General features: G+C 33.4%; 2 protein-coding genes across 3 annotated transcripts; both read right to left on the reverse strand.

Annotated features, from left to right (window-relative positions):
- Positions 1-1,659: 1,659 nt before the first annotated feature.
- Positions 1,660-4,585, reverse strand: LOC133822757 (lysine histidine transporter-like 6). The gene is made up of 8 exons (XM_062255198.1): positions 4,430-4,585; positions 4,154-4,299; positions 3,645-4,028; positions 3,162-3,555; positions 2,532-2,637; positions 2,232-2,323; positions 2,065-2,133; positions 1,660-1,953 (listed from the first exon to the last, which is right to left on the reverse strand). The coding sequence occupies exons 1-8, from the start codon at positions 4,457-4,459 to the stop codon at positions 1,855-1,857; spliced, it is 1,320 nt and encodes a 439-aa protein (XP_062111182.1). The 5' UTR covers positions 4,460-4,585; the 3' UTR covers positions 1,660-1,854.
- A 1,572-nt stretch (positions 4,586-6,157) lies between these two features.
- On the reverse strand, positions 6,158-15,466 carry LOC133822756 (mediator of RNA polymerase II transcription subunit 25). 2 transcript variants are annotated; one of them, XM_062255197.1, is made up of 15 exons: positions 15,185-15,466; positions 13,093-13,123; positions 12,255-12,315; positions 12,017-12,147; positions 11,344-11,553; positions 11,178-11,243; positions 10,806-11,016; positions 10,206-10,270; positions 9,237-10,082; positions 8,656-8,709; positions 8,233-8,261; positions 7,502-7,570; positions 7,322-7,406; positions 7,066-7,152; positions 6,158-6,827 (listed from the first exon to the last, which is right to left on the reverse strand). In XM_062255197.1, the coding sequence occupies exons 1-15, from the start codon at positions 15,280-15,282 to the stop codon at positions 6,327-6,329; spliced, it is 2,544 nt and encodes an 847-aa protein (XP_062111181.1). In that variant the 5' UTR covers positions 15,283-15,466; the 3' UTR covers positions 6,158-6,326. The 2 variants fall into 2 exon arrangements, with proteins under 2 accessions (XP_062111181.1, XP_062111180.1); XM_062255196.1 differs by having other exon boundaries at positions 12,255-12,318.
- Between the last annotated feature and the right edge of the window lie 4,665 nt (positions 15,467-20,131).

Consider the following 20,131-nt stretch of genomic DNA (forward strand, 5'->3'; position numbering starts at 1 on the left):
AACTATATTCTATTTAGAGTAATAATATGTGCACACAAATTGGTGAGTATAATATTGTATTGCTATTGCAAATAAAGCTTTGTTTTAGCGATGATAATTTTAACACTAAATATTATAATCTTCATATTATTTAATTTTTTATTTCTAATTTTTTATTTTTAATAACAATCTAAAAGAAGTATAGTATTATCTTTTGTTAAGAATGACAAAATTATGATAAGAATGAATTTAATAGATTATGAAATTCCTTAATATATATATATATATATCTCTTTTATATAAAAAGTGTGTAAATAAAGGAAATTATTGGTTTTAACTGTTTTTTATTTTCTTTTCGTTAGCTTTAACACAATATTCTTATATTTAACAAAATATTCTTATATTGAAGGGTAATTTGTAAATATGACTTAAACTTAGATAAAATTAAATGAATAAATAATTAAACAAATTAAAACAAGATATTTTTTTAGATATTTTACAATAATAATTATTTAAAAATAATAAAACTATATGTTTTATAACTTAAATAAAATTTAATTAAACTTAAACTTTAGGTATTAGAATATTATCATATTAAATATATAATATAATATAATCTACTATCAACTAGCGACAAACTTAAATAAAAAAATTTACTTATAATATTAATATTATATTAAACATATAATAAATAATTAATCTCTTGTTGTCACTGTCAAATTCAAAAACTAAACCAAACATAAACTTAAACAAAAATTAATTAATTAATTAATTAAAATATGATATTTTAAAGATATTTTATGATAATTTAAATAATTAAATCATATATATTTAAAAATAATAATGACATACATATCATTTTTTATTTTATAAATTTGTGTGATAGTTTATTTTTTATCAAGTAATTGAAGATCTTTTTTTTCATCAAATTCATCAAAGCACATTGCGAGATACATTAGAAACTAAAAATAGTTGATACATGTATACTACTGTACACACTATGACTTTTTCTATTATTATTTTATTTTTATTATTAATTTATTTTTTTAAATATTATTATAATTTATATATATCATGTAGTCATATAAATATATATGTCAATATTGTATTTAGATATTATATATGTAGAGACTATTGATATAAATATTTATATATTCTATAGAACTATAATTAATTCTATTATATCTATTTAAAAATCAGTAAATCAGTTTTTTTTTTAAATTATAAATAATGTTTACTATTTTAAAATTGTAAGTTGTTTTTACTTAGTATATTTATATATATATAATAGATTAGGAAATAATGTGAAAGTTAATATAGGAATAATATTGCATCAAATATAGCGCAATGTTGTCCACATATTGAAATAGTACATAATTCATTATTTGATTAGAGTGTGATTTAATACAAAGTTTACTTAACAATAGAGTCCTAAAATTTGATTAGAGATGATCTTAAGAAACTCAATTTTTCATACTTCTAGATCGAATTTATTAAGTTTATTTTTTAGAATAGAAAGTGTAACTCAAATCATTGTGTATAATACAGTTTTTATCACTCATTATTTTAATTTAAAAAATTAAGTCGAAATTATATTGGCCTCGCAAGTTTTTGTGACGAAAACATACCCTAACAATAAATTCTAATTAAAGTACTTATGTTTGTCTCAAACAACAAATATAATCAAAACCATAAAAGGTTAAAGAAGTTTTATTACAACTAAGTAGTAACTAGCTAGTAAGTAGAGTACCTGATAACTTTTACATTAGAGCACATTGGACTTCAAAATAATTTAATGTAAAGCTTCATAGGATAAGAGGAGGAATCCAATTTCTCAATTTATAAATATAAAAATATATAGTTATTTTAGCTCATTCATGTGTAGAAACTATATGTAGATGCATCTGTCACGATATTCCGTAGGCCACCAATTGTGGAAGCCACCATTATGAACACTCCTATGTATATTGAAGCCTGTAAAACAATAATACCCCATTTGAAAAAATAATTATTAATTTTAGGAGGCTAAGGCAAATTATATAATATCAAAAGAGAGAAAGAGAGAGAGAGAGAAGTTATTATTACCCAGTTGACAAACCACTTGCCACTGAATCTTTTAGGCTTCTTTATTATCAACCACATAACGCTAGGAAGCTGCAATAATTAGAAATAAAAAAAAATTGTAGATTAATTAACTATATATTAAAAACATTTAATATTCACCTTAACATATAACACATAAAAATACTTACAAAAAAAGAAGTGGGGGCAAAACCAAATCCACCGAAGAAACCAAGAAGGTCTCCGAAGAAAGGGAAACTGACTCCAATGAATAGTGTGAATGCTGCATAATTTTTATTATAAAATAATATTTAGAATCAAAATTAACCCAATAATAAACTGATCATTATAATTTGGAGATATAAATTATCATCATTATTTACTAAGTAATCAAATCAACCTATACACACACACATATAGCCACCATCTATATTTGTCTACACACACACACACGCACACACACACACATATATATATATATATATCCTTACCAACATAAGCTGTTCGAGCAATCAATCTAAGTAGAATTCCTGGTGGGAAGTTCAGTTTTCTCATCATCATCTTCTCCAGCAAGTCGAACACAGGCATAGCATAAACCTATACACAAAAAAAAAAATTAACTTGATAGCTTATATACAAACCGATATACGTACTAATTATGGGACTTAATTTTAAAATGACCCCTCTATTTTGATTATTTGTGTGTTTTTATAAATTTTCCCTTGTAGATTTCTAGTTTGTTTCCCATATACATCTTATTTACAAAATACACTTCTATGAATTAGTAACCTGCTAAAACCAAGTTTTGATAGAATTACTATGAGTTACATTACCAATTTGAAAGCTTTGGGGGTATTGTGTAATGATACTCCAGTGATAACATAGCAATAATTACAAAATTCTACTTGATGATCTCCAAGAGAATAGGACTTTTCCAAAGTCTTAGAATTAAAAAGACTATTACTATTGATCAAACATGCATGTACTCTATGGTCAAAACAAGCCAAAAGGCCTACTTGAAACCAAATATAAAGACAAAAAGCTAGAAATGTCTCTTATCTCATTAACAACATTACAGGTTGATTATGTTATTAAATTATATATATATATATGTATGGTACCTGGTAGCTGCCGATGACATGAACAACAACCATCAAGTTTGCAGAGGCGATGAGCCATGCGGGCTTTCTAAGGTTCATAAGAACATTATCGTCAACGTCTTGGCCGAAAGCCCAGTAACCGATCAGTGCCACCGGGAAGTAACAGATGGCGTTGATGAAATAGGCTCCGACCACCCCTTTCCACATCGGAACCTTAGACGGTTTTTCTGGGGTGGACGGAATAGTGGCCTGAATCTCCAGGGCCACAGCATGCCCTGCGAAAGCGAACGAGATTTGGCCCAAAGCATTGAAAATTCGGAACATGTTGTCAGCTGGGCCCGTGTTTTTGTATGCATAGCTCACGTTGTCGATTTGTCCTTTGCCTAAGCACCCTGCCCATGCTATCGTTGAATAGCTTCATATATACAAGAAACAAAACTATCAATTATTAGTAGTAGCTATTTTTTGTAAAAGAAAGAGACGAAATAAGATAAAAATAATCACCTTAGTGACATGACAGCTGCTGCTAAGGAAACACCAGCGACGGAATTGAAATTGGGAAGCTGGGAAAGGAAGAAATGGATACCACCAAAAATCAAAATCCAGTAAGACTGACGGACCCTCGTGCAGTTTGTACAGGCCATCTCCACGAATTGTTTCAGACACTTTCCCCCGGTGACCATATACACTATGTCACACCCAACCTGAACAATCAGCTGCTGTGGGAGCACGATCCACGGCCCAAGTTTCGGACCAAATGCATGTCGGCCCAAATCTACGTATCGGTCAAAGCGAGTCCCCGGAACACATTCGTGGAGTTGTATCATCTGCCACATCGTGTTCAAGGTCAGGCACCAACATAACACCAGTACCATGATCCCTGGACCCCTGAAAATTATGAGTACGTACGTTTAAACAAATCAATGTCAGTTCTTACTCAATTGATGAGGAATTAAACTCTATGAATGGATTTATATATATATATATATATATAGTTTAGATTGCGACTATACCATCCTAAGTACGCCATGGCTAGAGGCAGGCTGAGGACCCCGGCCCCTATCATAGCCGTGACGGTATGAAAGGTGGAGTACCACCATTTGGCTCGGCGAGAGGCGTTTTGCTCCTCCGTCCATTTGTTGTCTGAAGGAACTAGGTCCTGAAATTAGTGTAACTAAGAACATTAAACTACAAGTATATAATAACACACACACATATATATATATATACATAGCCAACATGATCACTATAGAGTATAGACTATATAGGTATATATGCATGAGTTTTACCTTTGGAGGAGGAGAAGAAGCTGAAACCATTCTTTTGCAGCTGATGTTCAAGAGAGAAAGAGCTCTCTTTTTCTTTTTCTTTCTTTTCAGTATGTGTGACAGTGTGAGCGTTTAAGTTATGGTTGTCACGATGTATATAGCGGTTGGTGATGAAAAAGTGTTCGGAAGGAATATAGAGAGTAAAGTGGGTTATATACATTCAAATAGACTGTACGGCCCACTTGATGAGTTGGGTATTCATTACCCAATTTTGATTAGCGTTGTTGGGCTAGGGAGGGACTACACCTTTTCAGGAGTGACCCAGTTGAACAAGACGAGGAAGGAAGATGGTGTAATTAAAGCCAAATTGAAATCACATTTTTGTCAGGTCTCGATCGTAGCAAATCCCACTCCATAGATTAGGCAACAAAAAAAAACCGTCAACCCACTACTCAAAATGTTGAGTAAAGTTAGCCGTTCTGTATTGCGTGGCATTAAGGTATAGGCATGCTCATATGGTGCATTAATTCTTAGTCAATGAATAGTCAATATGCACTGGGGACTTAATCCTTTAGGTATATCATCATGTCCTCGAGAAAATAACCTGGCGAGAAATTAATAATAGTAGTAATATGCAGGAAATTCAAGAGCATTGAGCTACCCATTTGACCATAGAAATCTGTTTATCGATAATGTTCATAGTAAGAATGAACTTATTCTTTATCATTATACATACTAGGAAAGAGTAATAAACTCACCCATTTCATATCGAGTCCCCGCGATTCTTAATTGTGAATAATTAGCCATTTTCTTATGCCAGCCAACTACTAAGAAGCTTTACTATAATTTTATTAGTGTACAAGGAACTTTTGTTTCTACGAAGCTTTATTAGGGATTCTGAATTTCTTTCTTTTCGAACTACTATTGTGACTTTTAAATAGATGCTAGAAGTTAGATCTTGAATGGTTATTATATAAAATGAGAATTTTCTCATGTTCACTAAACGGATAGTGATAGTCCAAATACTTCCGTAAGTGTTCTTTCTACAAAAATAATAGTTTACAAAGAACCTTTTGCTCTCACTTTTTTCTTTTTTTCTTTTTCTGAAGGTGTGGATGAAACTGCACTAGGGAATTCCCCTTCTTTTTCGTTTTTTATTCCATTTTTTTAAATTAACACATTGATGAGAATTATTATTGGTTGGTGAATTGTAGCTATCTTAATACAAATGATTACACTTGCACCAGTGGCCTTATCAAATGAGCTTTAGTTTCAGGAATGATGATTAAAATTAAGAAGGATGCATGTAATGTTAAAGTTGGTGGTGGAATCAATCTTTTCTCTTTAGCTGGTGGTGACCCCACTGGCATGGACTCTCAAGGCGACTGCCAAGAACAGCTTACCTTAATAATTTATATAAATTAATCGAATGTGTATTTAATCAACATATCATATATGTTGTAAAACCCTTTTCTTTAACCAAGAAATTTTTTATGTATAAAGCGTCATGCTTGCATCATTGATAGATGCTTCCTATATCTTTGGGAATGAAAAGTAAAAAACAAAAACCAGATTTTAAGGTAGAACAGCTCCCACTCAACCTTAATACCAAATGAATCCAAAATAAAAGGTTGGAGTCACTAAATCGTTTACCAAAGCTTAAAATTTTCGCACCTCACCTTGAGGTTAGCTTATCCACGTAGACAACAATCGACCATTAATGGTCGTATCAGAAGGGGTAAAAATCCGTTGGGGACAAATCATGTACTTCCATAAATTGACTGACCTGAAAATATAAATATGCCTTTTAAGTGTTCATTACATGAGAGCTACTGACATTTCTAATTAGTTGTGACGGCACTACCTTTTCATTATTCTCTATTTTCTTTTTAGATTTTTTAAAGAGCAAAAACAATTATTAATTCATAAAGCTTCCTGCGGACATGTTAGGAGGCCCCTGTGATGATGCTTGTCCTTGTGAAACCAACTGGGACCGCCCAGGACCTTGAACATAAGATTGACCCATTCCTGCACCAACCATTTGTTGCTGCTGGGGAATCTGTTGTTGCTGCAATTGTTGCAGCTGCAGTTGCTGCGGAATTTGTTGCTGCTGGAGTTGCTGTTGTTGGAGTTGTGGAATTTGCTGCTGTTGTTGGAGTTGTGGAATTTGTTGCTGTTGCTGGAGTTGTGGAATCTGTTGTTGTTGGAGCTGCGGAATCTGCTGCTGCTGCTGCTGGAGTTGCGGAATCTGCTGCTGCTGCTGTAGTTGCGGAATCTGCTGCTGTTGTTGGAGTTGCGGAATCTGCTGCTGCTGGAGTTGAGCATGCTGCTGCTGTTGCTGGAGTTGGGGATGTTGCTGCTGTTGAAGCTGTTGCTGTTGCTGCTGGCTCGATATCTGTGGCTTAAATACAACCATGTCCTAGTTGTAGATACATGAAAAACATAAACATAAATACTCCAGGAACCTTCAGAATCAACTCTCTTAAAACATTCTCAACCAGGTCGTGCAAAAAAAAATTGTTGTATTTTTTCCCCTGATAATTAATACTATCGTTGCTTTTGTTTGAAGCAACCTTCAGGATTTTATTGACAATGTAGGCAGCATAAAGGGAGTCTGTGTACTAAAATTTCATGTTTAATGATTTAAAATTTCTCACCCCTGGAAAAAGCATTCCAATTAAGCGGCAAGCTTTGTCAGAAACAGATAGCAGCAGGGTCTGAGATGGTAATTGAATGACCGCACACTGAAGAAATGAAGATGGTAAATGCTATATTAGAAAAGTAATATCAACAAAAATAGAAACAATGTAAATGCAAATTCTGCTATGAAAAGAGAAGCTCAAACTTTGAAAGATCCATGAAATTGAAAAACCTGCAACTTAATAAATGAAAGAGAAAAGAAATCAAACTTACAAGCTTCTTTTCCTGCAACTGACCAAGAAATCCATGCTGATTCATTGCTCGAAAAACCAAAAAATCTGCCTTCCCAACATATTGCCTAATATCAAATGCAATTAAATTAACTAAGATCAGAAATCTGAGGATAAACATAAAAACAGAAACAATGGAAAAGTTTGCTGAAGCTTAAATTACTTGTTGTTCATATGGTCTTGAGATATTAGCCTAACTATTTGCATTGTAGCTGGCCAGTTTGCCGCAAGCCTGTGGTAGGCAGGAAAGACAAATGGCAATAAATACAAGTGCGCTTAGTAACATAAAATAACTGCAATATAATTTTAGCAGCAATGAATACAACATTTCAGCAAAGTAAAAACCTTCTAAAATTTGTAAATATTAAATATATATATATATATATATTTCCCAGTTTTAAAGAAGAAAGCCTCCAAGCCAGTAATGTCACAAAGGTGATAATGTTTAATTTACAATGTATAGGTGTCAATTATAGACAGAAAAGAGCCTTTAGGAGAGCTTCACAGCCAAAATTTTGTGGATACAAGACATGGAAACTGAAATCTGATTATGGAATACATGGATCTGAGTAACCTTCATCAACCTCCCCATCAGAACACAACTGAGATCATTATTACAAGATTAACAATTTACTTCACAACGAGGCAAAAGTTACTCTGACTGAGATTTAGAATCCAAAGTTTGCAAAAGCAATTAGTCACCATTATTTCTTGAAACCAACATAGTCTGGGACTTTAAGCAAGTTGATAGACAATGTCAGCAGTTTGCAACTTCAGTTTTCATTTTTACTGAAATCACTTTAGCATTTGATCTCTTCTATGTATTTAATTTATTAATGAAACATTCAACCATGAACTATATTTGAAAGATTATTTAAAATTCTATGAACTTACGTCTCAGAAGCTGTAGCATTCCTGTAACCCTGAAGAAAAGATAGTACGCATCAGTTTGTATTGAAAAAGGTAGCCCAAGTGATACATCTAGGTTATAATGTACAAACAGATTGAAACATAAGCACGTAAAATTAATAGGAACACAAACATCATAAAGCAGAATTAAAGCTTCAAATATTTGTTATACAAAATAGAGAACACATTAAAAAAGAAAAAAAAATTGAAATCTAAATCTATATCTATATCCTACTCCAAACCTATAAAGAACTGACTATTAAGTAAGCCTTTTATGGGGTGCGTGGTATAAGGGCTTTACTTGAAAAAAAAAAAAATTATACCAAACATAGGTTGTATTTCATATTCCCATTCCCAAGACACCAAACCCCCACAACAAACACATCCTTACAGGTTAAAATAACATACTTCCAATCTGGTGATAAATACAGGTTGCCCTTGTCTCTGCCCTGACAAATTTCCCTGCATGTATGGTGATATATTAGCAAAAGCAATCAAAATAGAAACAATCATAGCTTCTTTGGAAAAGATATCTTTCTTGACAAGTTAAACTCCTTTCACTAACGACACAAATGATAAGATAATATTCTTTTACTTATTTTCCCTCTTACTTTTCTAGTAATGTGGAAAGCTGTAGCATGCATGCACATTCTAATTATGTTTTGTCACAGTTATATTTTAAACATCTTAACTATGTAAACTCATAAGAAAAATCCATCTCCCAATTGAGACAAGATACTATGAGCTTTAAATCTTTGATTGGATCGAAAATCCTGATTTATCACACCTGCCTGATAGGGACTTCTGTGTGACCAGAAAGTAAAGGTAGGTTTGGTAAAATGACGATTACCATGATGGATGAACTTTAAAAGGAAATAAACTGAAATTCTTGTGCCGATAATTCACTATACAATAGACAAAAGCACAATGATAAAACTATTAAATTTGCAAAGCCAACTCCAGTGGTACCACATATATTTATTACTTACCTCCCAAACTTTGACATATTTGGATTGTGATGCTTGTGGAGCATTAGATGCTTGTTGTAGCGGAATACTAGCTGCTGAGCCATTATTGTTCACACCAAGTGACTGCACCCCAGGCTGTACTTGTTGAGACATTCCTGGAGTAGGAATCATCGTGCCAGTTCCAGATGAGACAACAGATGAACCATGACCGTTCATCATGTTCTGATTCATGCCCATTCCGCTTTGTACCATTTGTGCTCCTGAGAGATTTCCTTGGCTCATCGCAGGTACAGACTGACCAATACTAACACCTCCTTGCAGATTATTCAGTGGTTGAGAGACCCCAATGTTTGAGTTTCCAGAAACATTAGAAGTAGCTGCAGTGAATTGAGGATGACTTGGGTTTTGTGTAACCTGTGTAAGACCTTGGTTTTGAGTGACCTGTGTAAGACTCCCTGACCCTGATATTGAGGTGATAACTGATTGACCAGATGGCAATATATTTTGAGCAGGTGTAGAAGATGTCATTCCACTTGATATCATGTTTGACATATGCATGTGGATAGGAGTTTGACCCATAGGCAAGGCTGCAGAATGCATGGCTTGACGTGCTTGTGACAGATTATTTAGGATGTTCACATTTGCGGGAGGAGCAGGACCAACAGGACGCATGGGTTGGGACACACTACCAACTATTGAAGGTTTCAAATCTGGCACATTGTCAGTATTTGTAAGCATGTCCTGAGAAGCAGAAGATGGTGAAGAAGTCTGCAACGGGACTCCTTGGGAAGCAGCACGAGCAACAGATGGAAGGTGCGAATGTGAGAAGGTAGGCCCAGGAATCATGGAACTTACTGTACTTGGCTCCTGAAGATACATTTATAAAGTCATGGCTTTTTACACACCAATTAAATCAGCAAAGCTATATTATACACAATCTTCATCCTTTGGAAAAGTAACAAAATAAATAAAAGAGTGTATGGATCGTACAACTTTTACGGTAGCAGGAGGCATGTTTGCAACAGAAATAGGCCGGTTCATAACAGATCCGTTCACTATGTTAAAGAAAAATAATGTAAGTCTTCCACCAATAAAAATAATATAAATCTAATTACGAGAAGCTTTACCATTTATGACCTTAGTTCATTGACTTGGTAAACATCCAGTCCATTTAACTTATCATACATGATAATTAACATTCCTATTAACATTATTGAAGGCTTCAATAAACAAATTTTCCCGGAAGTTAATTACTTCCTTTTTTCACCTTCTAATGAGTATATTCCTAAGATGCTTGTTTTCCTAATTGAAGTGCAAAGTACTGATATTAGAGCACCAAAACTCAAAGAAGCCCAATTAACTATTATCAGCAAAATTAAAAGGCTATGGAAAAAATAGAAGGGCAGATTAACAGCATACGTGAGGCTTAATAAAACTACAATGAAATTTTGTAAAGCTTCTAAGTAAACAAAAAAATTTGGTCATTAATACATCTGAGAGGAATGAAATAAAAAGTATAATAAAAAGGCTGAATGCATAGATATATCCAATAATAGGAAAAGGATAACTGAATTGACTGGAATAAACAACCTGATGGCATAGAAGTGGGAGGTGTCACTGTAACAGAAGTAACAGGAGTTATGTCCATTTTTACAGGACTTTGATTAGAAGGCAAACTTGGAACTCCAGCCCGACTTAAAGCAGCACGGGCCTCCAAAAAATTCTCTGATAATAGAACAAGAAAATGAGGATGCTTTACGTTATCTACAGGTGGATCATTTGCTCGGGGATTGCGCTTTCCCTGCATTGGAGTAGTGCAACAGTCAATACCATCATCGAAGCACATAATTTAAAGTACTGACAAGTTTCAAACATGGAGTCTGTTAAAAATTTAATGAACAATAAAGCATTAAATAAAGTGACAATAAAGAGTAAGAAATTGAGTTGAATTATCATCATTACTGCATTGTATATTGCTCGAAGTTTAGGAAGCTGCTTTGGAGAAATGACAGATAGAGAGATCAAGCACTGCAGAGAGAAAAAAAAAGAAGAAGAAAAAGCATTATTGTGAAGCTGAACCCTTGTGAAGTAAAAAACACTCGCATACAAGAAAAAATAACTAGCCTACTTGAGAAAATGATTTAGCTATGGTCTCGGCATCAGATAGACGGCTTTCTGTTTGGGCATCAATATTTTCACTCTGCTCCAAGCTTTGAATTTGTGGTCTAAAGACTGGAGTGGACAGGGGATGAGGGTTGCTCGCAGCAATAAGAATACAATGCCTCTGACAATCCACGTTTTGTTGATTCTGATTTCCATTTTGAGCACTAGGAAACATCTAGAATATTCATTAAGGAAAATATATAAGCACAAGATCACGCAAAAGGGCTCAATATAGCAGCCAAAGTTATACTAACAAATAGGATAATGCATAAATTAACTTGTTTTCAGTTTAGTTGATGGAGATCAACTTTTACAAGTAAAGCACTTCCTATTCAATAAACATGAAAATATAGACGGCAAAAACATTAGGGACAGGCTGGACAGCAGATGTTAAATTTTCCATATATTTATCACAGAGTTCCATTCAATGCAAGCAATGAAAGGCCGAAAAGAAAAGGGAAAAAAAGAATTATGTATGATTTACTTCCCCAATTTTTTAATGTCTCGAGGGATCCAAGAAAAATAAATAAATAAATTTGAGAAGAGACAATGCACAGCCTGGCAGAATTACACTGCAGTACAATAAAAACAAAAAGAATAAGATGCCCGTAAAATTATGCCAAACAGAATCAACACACCATTAAAGCTTCAGAAAGCCCCTCCGCAATTGCAGCATCATTGAAACCACCACCAGAAAAAGGTATGGCAGAAAGCCATTGTAAGAAATTATCAATATCTCTAGTCCAGCCACTTCGCTGGACAAGGCAACCTGCAAAAGGGGAAAATATGGTAAGACTACTGCTACCAGTTAATTATTAAAAATTAGCAACAACAATTATGGGCAAAATAAAAGAATGATAGTGACAAAATGCTTACCACAATAAGATCCATGAGTGTTGAATATGACTAGTGCAAGCTCAAAATTAGAATTAGATGTCTTCTGTGATTGAAGAAAAATTAAATGAATAAGAAACTCAAAGAAGCTAGAAAGCAACACCACAATGAGAAAATTTGCGAATATGCAATACAGTCTGTTTTTTAAAATTTCAACCAATGTTTGTTAGTACATCAGCAAACAAAACTTTATAACTAAGTTAACACATGCATTTAATTTTAAACTGTAAAAATGTACACACGAAACATTTGATTTTGCTGTTCTTTTGAACCCTGGTTTTTTCTTGCACACAACTGATGAATATGCAAGGAGACTTTAAAGCTTGTTATTGATAAAAAAACTTGGTAAAAGCCACTTTGTTTCATCCTTCTCTCTCAGCCTAGCTCCTTATGCATGGTTATATACATATATATTTAATACTTTTAAAGGAATAAAAAAAGTGAATCATATCAAGGTGAATTAGCACACATAAATGAGTATTTCTCACATGTTCAACAAAAAATAAGATAGTCGACACACGCAAAAAGAGACAAGTGAAATATGACTTTCAGAATGTGGAAGTTAAAATTTAAATCTCATGGAAGTGTCTGCATCAAAGCTCAAGTCTCTGCCATGATTCTTGGGTGGAATACATCGGAGAAATAAGAAAATAAAGAAAACAAAAATAAAACTAAAAGTGCTCATTACTAAGTGATCATACAGAAATTAGCAATCTTGGCATATGACTTTGCTTAAGTGGCTAACATGGAAATACTTAGTTTCAAATTGAAGAAAAGCTTCAGACAAAGTATATCAATATGGCAGGAAAAAAAAAAAGACCTGCCCAATCAATTCACTTCCACAGAAGCACCTGCAAGGATGCCAAAATAAATCAGTATGCATACAATTTCAACTCAGTTTAAATAATAATAATAATAACAAAAGCTTTCTCAATTTAAATAACAAAATTGTTTCCACAACAAATGATGAGCTTTTGAGCAGTTGGCTAGTTCAATAGCCTGTAGTTCATGCGGTATTAATTGTGCTTGCCAAAGTCCAAACCAAGTAGCACCCGCTAAACAAATATATTCTAAGAGGGAAATACAAGTAAATAAAGCTTCAAGTGTATAAAAGTTACTTGACACATAAAGAATTGTGTCAAAGATACAGTACCAGATTATTTAAAATGAACACTTAAATTAAAAAACAAAACCTCAAACCAGAATATTTAGAATAAACACTTAAATTAGAAAACAAAACCTCAGACCAGAATATTTAGAATGAACACATAAATTAGAAAACAAAACCTACAATAAATTCCTACTGAAAATGTTTAAGCATCATTGATAATTTTAAAAGCCGTATTATTTTATTTCAAATTTGAAACTACCAAATTAAGCAGATCCTTGGCCTCGCAACAATGTAACTGTAAGGATACTATCCCTTAGGAAACTACACATCATGAGATTTTTATTTTATCTCTTGACACACAATTGCAAAGCCCAATGCCTACTTCTATAGTATTTCAAAGTTCCTTTCCAATAGTAACTTACATGTTTTGAAGTTATACATACGCAAAAGAGCATTCCTTATTTCTTGTCAGATAAAAATAACATACATGAATTAATAAAAAGGAACATTAAGAAAGAAAGAAAGAAAAAAAAAGGGGATGCTCAAGTTTAGAAACATAGCAAAGAACCTGTTCATTGCCATTAGCTCATTATGCTATAAATTATCAAAGACACAACCAAGTTAAGCTTTCAAGACCTTATCAGAAGTTCTGAGTCTCACCTCATTGCACACCATAATACTTATGTCATATAACTTATAACAATGAACTATACAAATGAAATAATTACTGTAAAACTACCAAACCAAACTCTTATAACAAGGTCTTTGGTTTGATTTCAAGATTTAAAATAGTGAAAACTTCATGAATCTTTTCAAAAATGCTAGTTACCTAAAACAAATTAGATGATTACAAATACATGTGAAAACCTCCAAAACAATAAATAAAAATAAGAGGCCATGTATTAGCTCACCTAAAAAAAAATTTAACATTAAACCGCTATTAGAGATAGACTAACTTATATAATGTCACGATAGCAGTGTTGATGGTCAGATTTCTTCCCAATGAAAGAAAATGCAGCAAAACAATGCCTATAAGATGAAGAACTCATGTCATACAGTGGACATCGAACTATCAATTATTCTATTTAGATTTGGTGCTTGTACAGCATTAAACATTTCTTTTTTACATTTAAACCAAAGCCAATAATTATGTTGATTGTTCACCAGTGCAACTTCTAACTTAAATTAGAAAAATAAAGTGACTCTAAAATCTAGCATTCACCAATGTATCAAGGATTTAATTTTGCTAAAGGCCATGCAGAACATTAACAATGCACAGAAATCAGAAGTGAGCTTTGGGAAACAATTTAAATGCTTTACTGTTCATTCCCAGGACTAACTACAGTCTAATACTATGCAAAGTTTGGCCAGTGTACCAAGAATTAGAAAAGCAATTGCAATCCTTAGTTCAAAGAATAGAGACTTCATCCATACAGGAATCGGCAATATTACGTAATACACAATTATAAGCCTAACAAAACCAAATAAGGACCAAAATTTCATGATCCCAAAACAAATTTCAAAAACAATAATTTTGTAACCCAGCATTCCAAGAGCCGGAACAACCGAATTCTATAGCACGAAACACGTCTAAAAGCAAGCGAAACGTAAAACCTAAATCAGACCGTTTCTCTCTAACACATGGAAATTATCTTCACCAGTAGCCAAAACTTTTCAGCAAAAACCAAACCAAAACATAAAACTATCACAATTCGAAAAAGAAACAAATCAGAATAAAAAGACAAAGAGGTTTAGTTTGAATTATAAAAGTAAAGATAGATAAGAAGAAGAAGCGATAAACCTGATGATCTTCTCCAGGTAATCGGAGACAATAGACTGCCAATAAGGGCCCATGGCGGCAGTGCCTTCGACGACGACGATCAGCTGCTTATCCGCCATTACTACGGGTCCGGCGAAGGAGTCAGCTTAGAGAGGGTGGAGGAAGGAGAGGAGAGTCCTTTTTCTCAGTCTTCCTAGTTTGGGTTTTCTCAATTTTCTTCTGGTCCTGGAAAAGGATCAACCAGTACACTTCCTTGGTTTTTTCGGGGAAAACAAGCTTTTCTTATACATATTTTTTGGGGTTTATTATTATTACGAGAATTCTGCCGTCCACTTACTCCTTCATGTGTAATGTTGACTTTTTAATATTTTTATTCGGTGTAACCGGATGTAACAACCGGGTGTGTTTTTTGAGTGACAGTCTAAATATGTCGGGGTAATTTTAGGACTACTAAACTCTTTACTTAAAGGTTTTATAGTAAATTTAAATAGAAGTTAGGACTTATTTATGATTGAGGACACATAAATATTTGATTGCTGTTACTATTATAATTGACTTACATAAATATATAATAAAATAACATAACAAAAATTGAAGCTGTTTTATTTTTTTTAATGCAGTATAAGAAATGAATATAATATGGTGGAAAGTTTTTAATATTAATAATAATTTTTTTAAATGTATAGATTATTGAATGACACACTGTATTACTATTTAGTAGTTAATTTTTGCATGAACTTTTTATTTTGCATAAATATTAGGCATATTAGTATATGTATTAGCTACGTAAGAAGTTTCATTCTGGTAAGTAACTTTTGAGGATTTGTTAAGTAAGAAAATTAAAGTACAACACAACGATAACATATATTTCAGTGTTAGTTTGTACAGTTTTTTTTCTATTAAGTTTCAATGCTTTGGTTTTTGTTTGAAGTTATTTTTCTTCTAGTATTTGATGACTTCATAATCGACGTCTAATTATGTATGACAATATTTAAATAAAATAATAATAGTACTATTGCACTTGGCTTATATTTTTTTTTCTAGTTAATTTAGTGGAAACAAAGAAAAAGTGATAACATTTATGATATAATGGTTGTAAAATAATCACTAATACACTTCTTTTGGTTCAGCTGAAATGCATGGTGAGATATGTGAGTTAAGTGCACACCACATTTGGTGGCTTAGCTGACGAGGAAATTATTATTTTGTTATTGATTGCACTGAAGATGGGGTCAACCAACTGAGAAGTATCGATTGTATGAGTATGTCGTATTGGATGCAGTAGGACGTCCCAAATCATGCTTTTGTACTCTATGCTAGAGTGGTTGTAAACATAGACACCCTTCTGGTTTAGTGGTAATATGTTTTTACCATATGACCACACTTGCTTAATTCTTGTATCTGATTGCAAGTCTTTTGAGGATCCTGAGAGTATGTAAGTTGTCATTTTGCTACCACCCCTTATGTCTATATTCACAACCTTGTCTCCATACTCCTCGTAAGTCATAAATGAACTTACAAGGAGCATTGTCTAAATGAGTACATAGACAGGTTAAAGAAAATTAGATATTAAAATTGAATCAATAAAATCTCAATTTCTAGTTTGAAGGACTTACTGATCCTGTGAGAAGGTTGTATACAACGCACTGTCCTTCGTCAAACACAATCATGGCAAGGTTTCCATTTGCATTTATAAATTTGGAGTTTGTTTGTTGTGGAAATGGGAGAGGTATTGGTTCTATATGGCAGTTTGGAAGTGAAACATGGCGTAGTAGGTGTGTTGGAATCTTGTCTCTCTGTGGGTGGTAAGCACAAATTTCTTTTCTGATATTGTCTACTACACAAGCTTGTTTTGTTTCCAATTATTTGTGTTGTGGCTCCCCCATTTATTGCATAAGTTGATGTGATTATAAGGATCCCTGAAAGTTTGTTATGACAATATTATTGGTTATATTATTATTTTAAGCTAATAACAAAGCTTAATTAGTGCAGTGAGCAATTTTGGAATATTACGATTACATGTTCTTTTCCAACTTCGGAAACAATGAATCATGTAGTTTCATTCAAAAAAAAATTATGACCCCCTTGAGGAAATGAAGTAGGCCACTTATATGTGGGCTACCAAAATAAGGTCCAAACTATTAAAAAAAATAGTTGAGTGAGATGATGAAATTTATTTGAATATAAATCAAGTTTTGGAGTACTAAATCACATTTCAAAGTCAAGTGAAATTCAAATGTGTTTAATGAATTACTTATAGTGGAATTCTATTAGTTGAACGACCATTTTTAGAGAAGTACCCGTACTATGAACCATTACATAATACCGTTTAAATTAGTTAGTTACCCTGGTAGAAAAAAAAAACTTATATTGCTTTAGCACGGGGTCCTTGGCTTTGCCGCTGCACTAGCTCAAATTTTTACCGGCTTTCACCCTAGTGGACGGGGTATTGCTTTGAAATTTGTGAGACCGTAGTGGAGATCATCCACCACCACTACATAAGTTGGTATGAATGTGAATGACCTTCATCCTAACAACCAGAGGGACAACATGGGGCATTGAGATGATTTTATATTTGATATAGTACATCACAATCAGTGAAGCCATAATAATGTACATTTATTGCTTCACTGTCTGTTATACTTCCTTAATGCGTCATTCATTTTTCTTGTTTGGTGTACTGGCACATGCATATTAATTTTCTTTGAGTGAAAATGGGGTGAGTTCAAGCCTTAGGCTGCGCAAACAGTAAGACCATTTGCTTTGGGCCTATGATACAGCTCATATGGTTGGTTTGCTAAAGTTATGGTTCTTTTTAAATTGTTTTTGGATCCACTGGATGTGTAACTCTTCATCCTCCTTCGAGCAAGCCATCGGGTTATTTTCAGAAGATATGTCTTATTGGATGTATCTATTTCTATTAGTGGAAGAGCCAAAATGATTTCGCTGAATAGTGCTTGCTTTGATTGTTTTCCAAATCATCTGACTCTTATAATGGTAGAAAGTGTCTAGTACCCCTCCTTAGAAGAAAGATCATTGGTCATGCATGGGAGGGGCACGTGGAGACATGTATGTAGTTCTTACAGTATGATGGATTATTTGTTAGTTGGAGGCTAACTCCGTAGGTGGTCAGACAGAAGTGATTCCAACCAATATGCCCGGTGTTGTACCCTCTCTTCTTAAATGAATTTAGTATCAGTGTTAGGTGAACAAAAGATTGCACTAAATGATTTGAGGATCTTCGTTTAGAATATTCTCATGGTTACTTCTCATAACTACATTCCCTAATATATTTGGCTTGGATTGTACTCATCTACCCCTTCTCTGACATAGTCAACACTAGTGATGTAATTTAAGAGGTAGGGTACTCATGGGGTCCCACATGATTGGTACTGAACCACATATGTGAGTGAGAAAATGAATCCCATTTCAATGTACATCAACTATGGAGCAGTGATAATAATAGACAGGTTATATGTCAAGCTTGGTTTAATGTAGTAGTTATAGTTGTTTTTTTTTAGGTTAAAGACTAGTTATGAGAACAAACTGTACAATTATCCACATAAATGAGACAATTAGACTACGTAATTTTTCTTAATGATTGGAGAACAAAACGAAAGTTCCACGTAACATAAACTTATTTTATGGTTGTCTATTTTTCTAAAACATGTTTATATTAAACTAAAACGATCAGGTTATATATCAATTAAAATTTTCACTGAATGTGTTCCTATTTAAATTAGGTTTGGGATTGTATCATATTTTGGGTTGATTTACTAGAAGTCGTTACCTGTTGGACATATTTACCTTTTATGACAAGTTTGTTTGTTTCTTGTGGTGGTTCTTATTAATATGAAAGGATCGAAATTGGAGAGGAAGACCTTTAGTGGTAAACCTATCTCCAGTTAAGCTAGAACTCGATGACAGTAAATTCATCACCAGTGTAATTAACAAATTATTTCTTGTACAACCTTGTGTTAAATAGTATGTCATTTTCCACAGTCCACTTGGATGTGTTTCAGTCAATCAAGGAGCATTTATAGTAAACTGAATATTATATTTCCATCTATATTAGGCATAGATTTATATCATTTATAGGCATGGGAATCATATTGTTAGTAATTTTTCTTTTGCTTAATAAAATGTTTCATACTTATGAAAAACAAGCTCTGTAACGAAAGTCATTATCACCATATAATACATACTAATTCATACATGGGTTTAGAAGAGGTGAAGGAGTCATTTCCCCTAAAAGAAAACATAACGCAACCACTGTGTACATGCAAAATTAAACAACAATATCTACCTACCTCATTGATTGGTTTGTACTTTAAAATTGTAACATAATAAAGAGCTTAATTAAACACTAGATTACTTGTAATACAAAATAGAACCTTCAGTATTCTTGGCTTACAAGTTAGGGCTGGAATGACGAGGTGGACTGTTATTTTGGTCCCTGTGGCAACAATGGCAACATCCTCCGTCCTTTATTTCGTCAACGTCAGTTCGAATATTGAATAACATGCTCAAAGCCAAATTTTAGAATATACTCCTCCTCATGTAAATACCAGGGTCTGAGATGTCAGAGTCCAAAGAGGTGAAGGGGACCGGTTGCAAATATGATTTTCTTTCCACCAGCGGTACCTCATTGACAGTTCCATTAGTGTCAGGCAAATGATTTTTGCGTGGTCATCCTTCATTATGGTATAAACGCAATATAAAAGTCAGTGTCTGAAAAGTTGTAACCATTCCTAACGTAATGTTAAAACCCTATTATCTTTAGCAATGCAAACACATTAACAAAAAGAAGAGGAACTATTGGTCCATAAACTTATCACCTTGTTTCTGGGGTGGCTGTCTGGTGGAATGATGTTGTTTGATTGCAGCACCTTGTGAAGATTGTGGATGTACGAACTCTTTTGCTGGCCTTTTATGGACTTCATTGTTCCTCTTCCTCGAAAGGGCGGC

The sequence above is a fragment of the Humulus lupulus genome, chromosome 3, assembly GCF_963169125.1.
Source record: "Humulus lupulus chromosome 3, drHumLupu1.1, whole genome shotgun sequence".
NCBI classification, from domain to species: domain Eukaryota; kingdom Viridiplantae; phylum Streptophyta; class Magnoliopsida; order Rosales; family Cannabaceae; genus Humulus; species Humulus lupulus.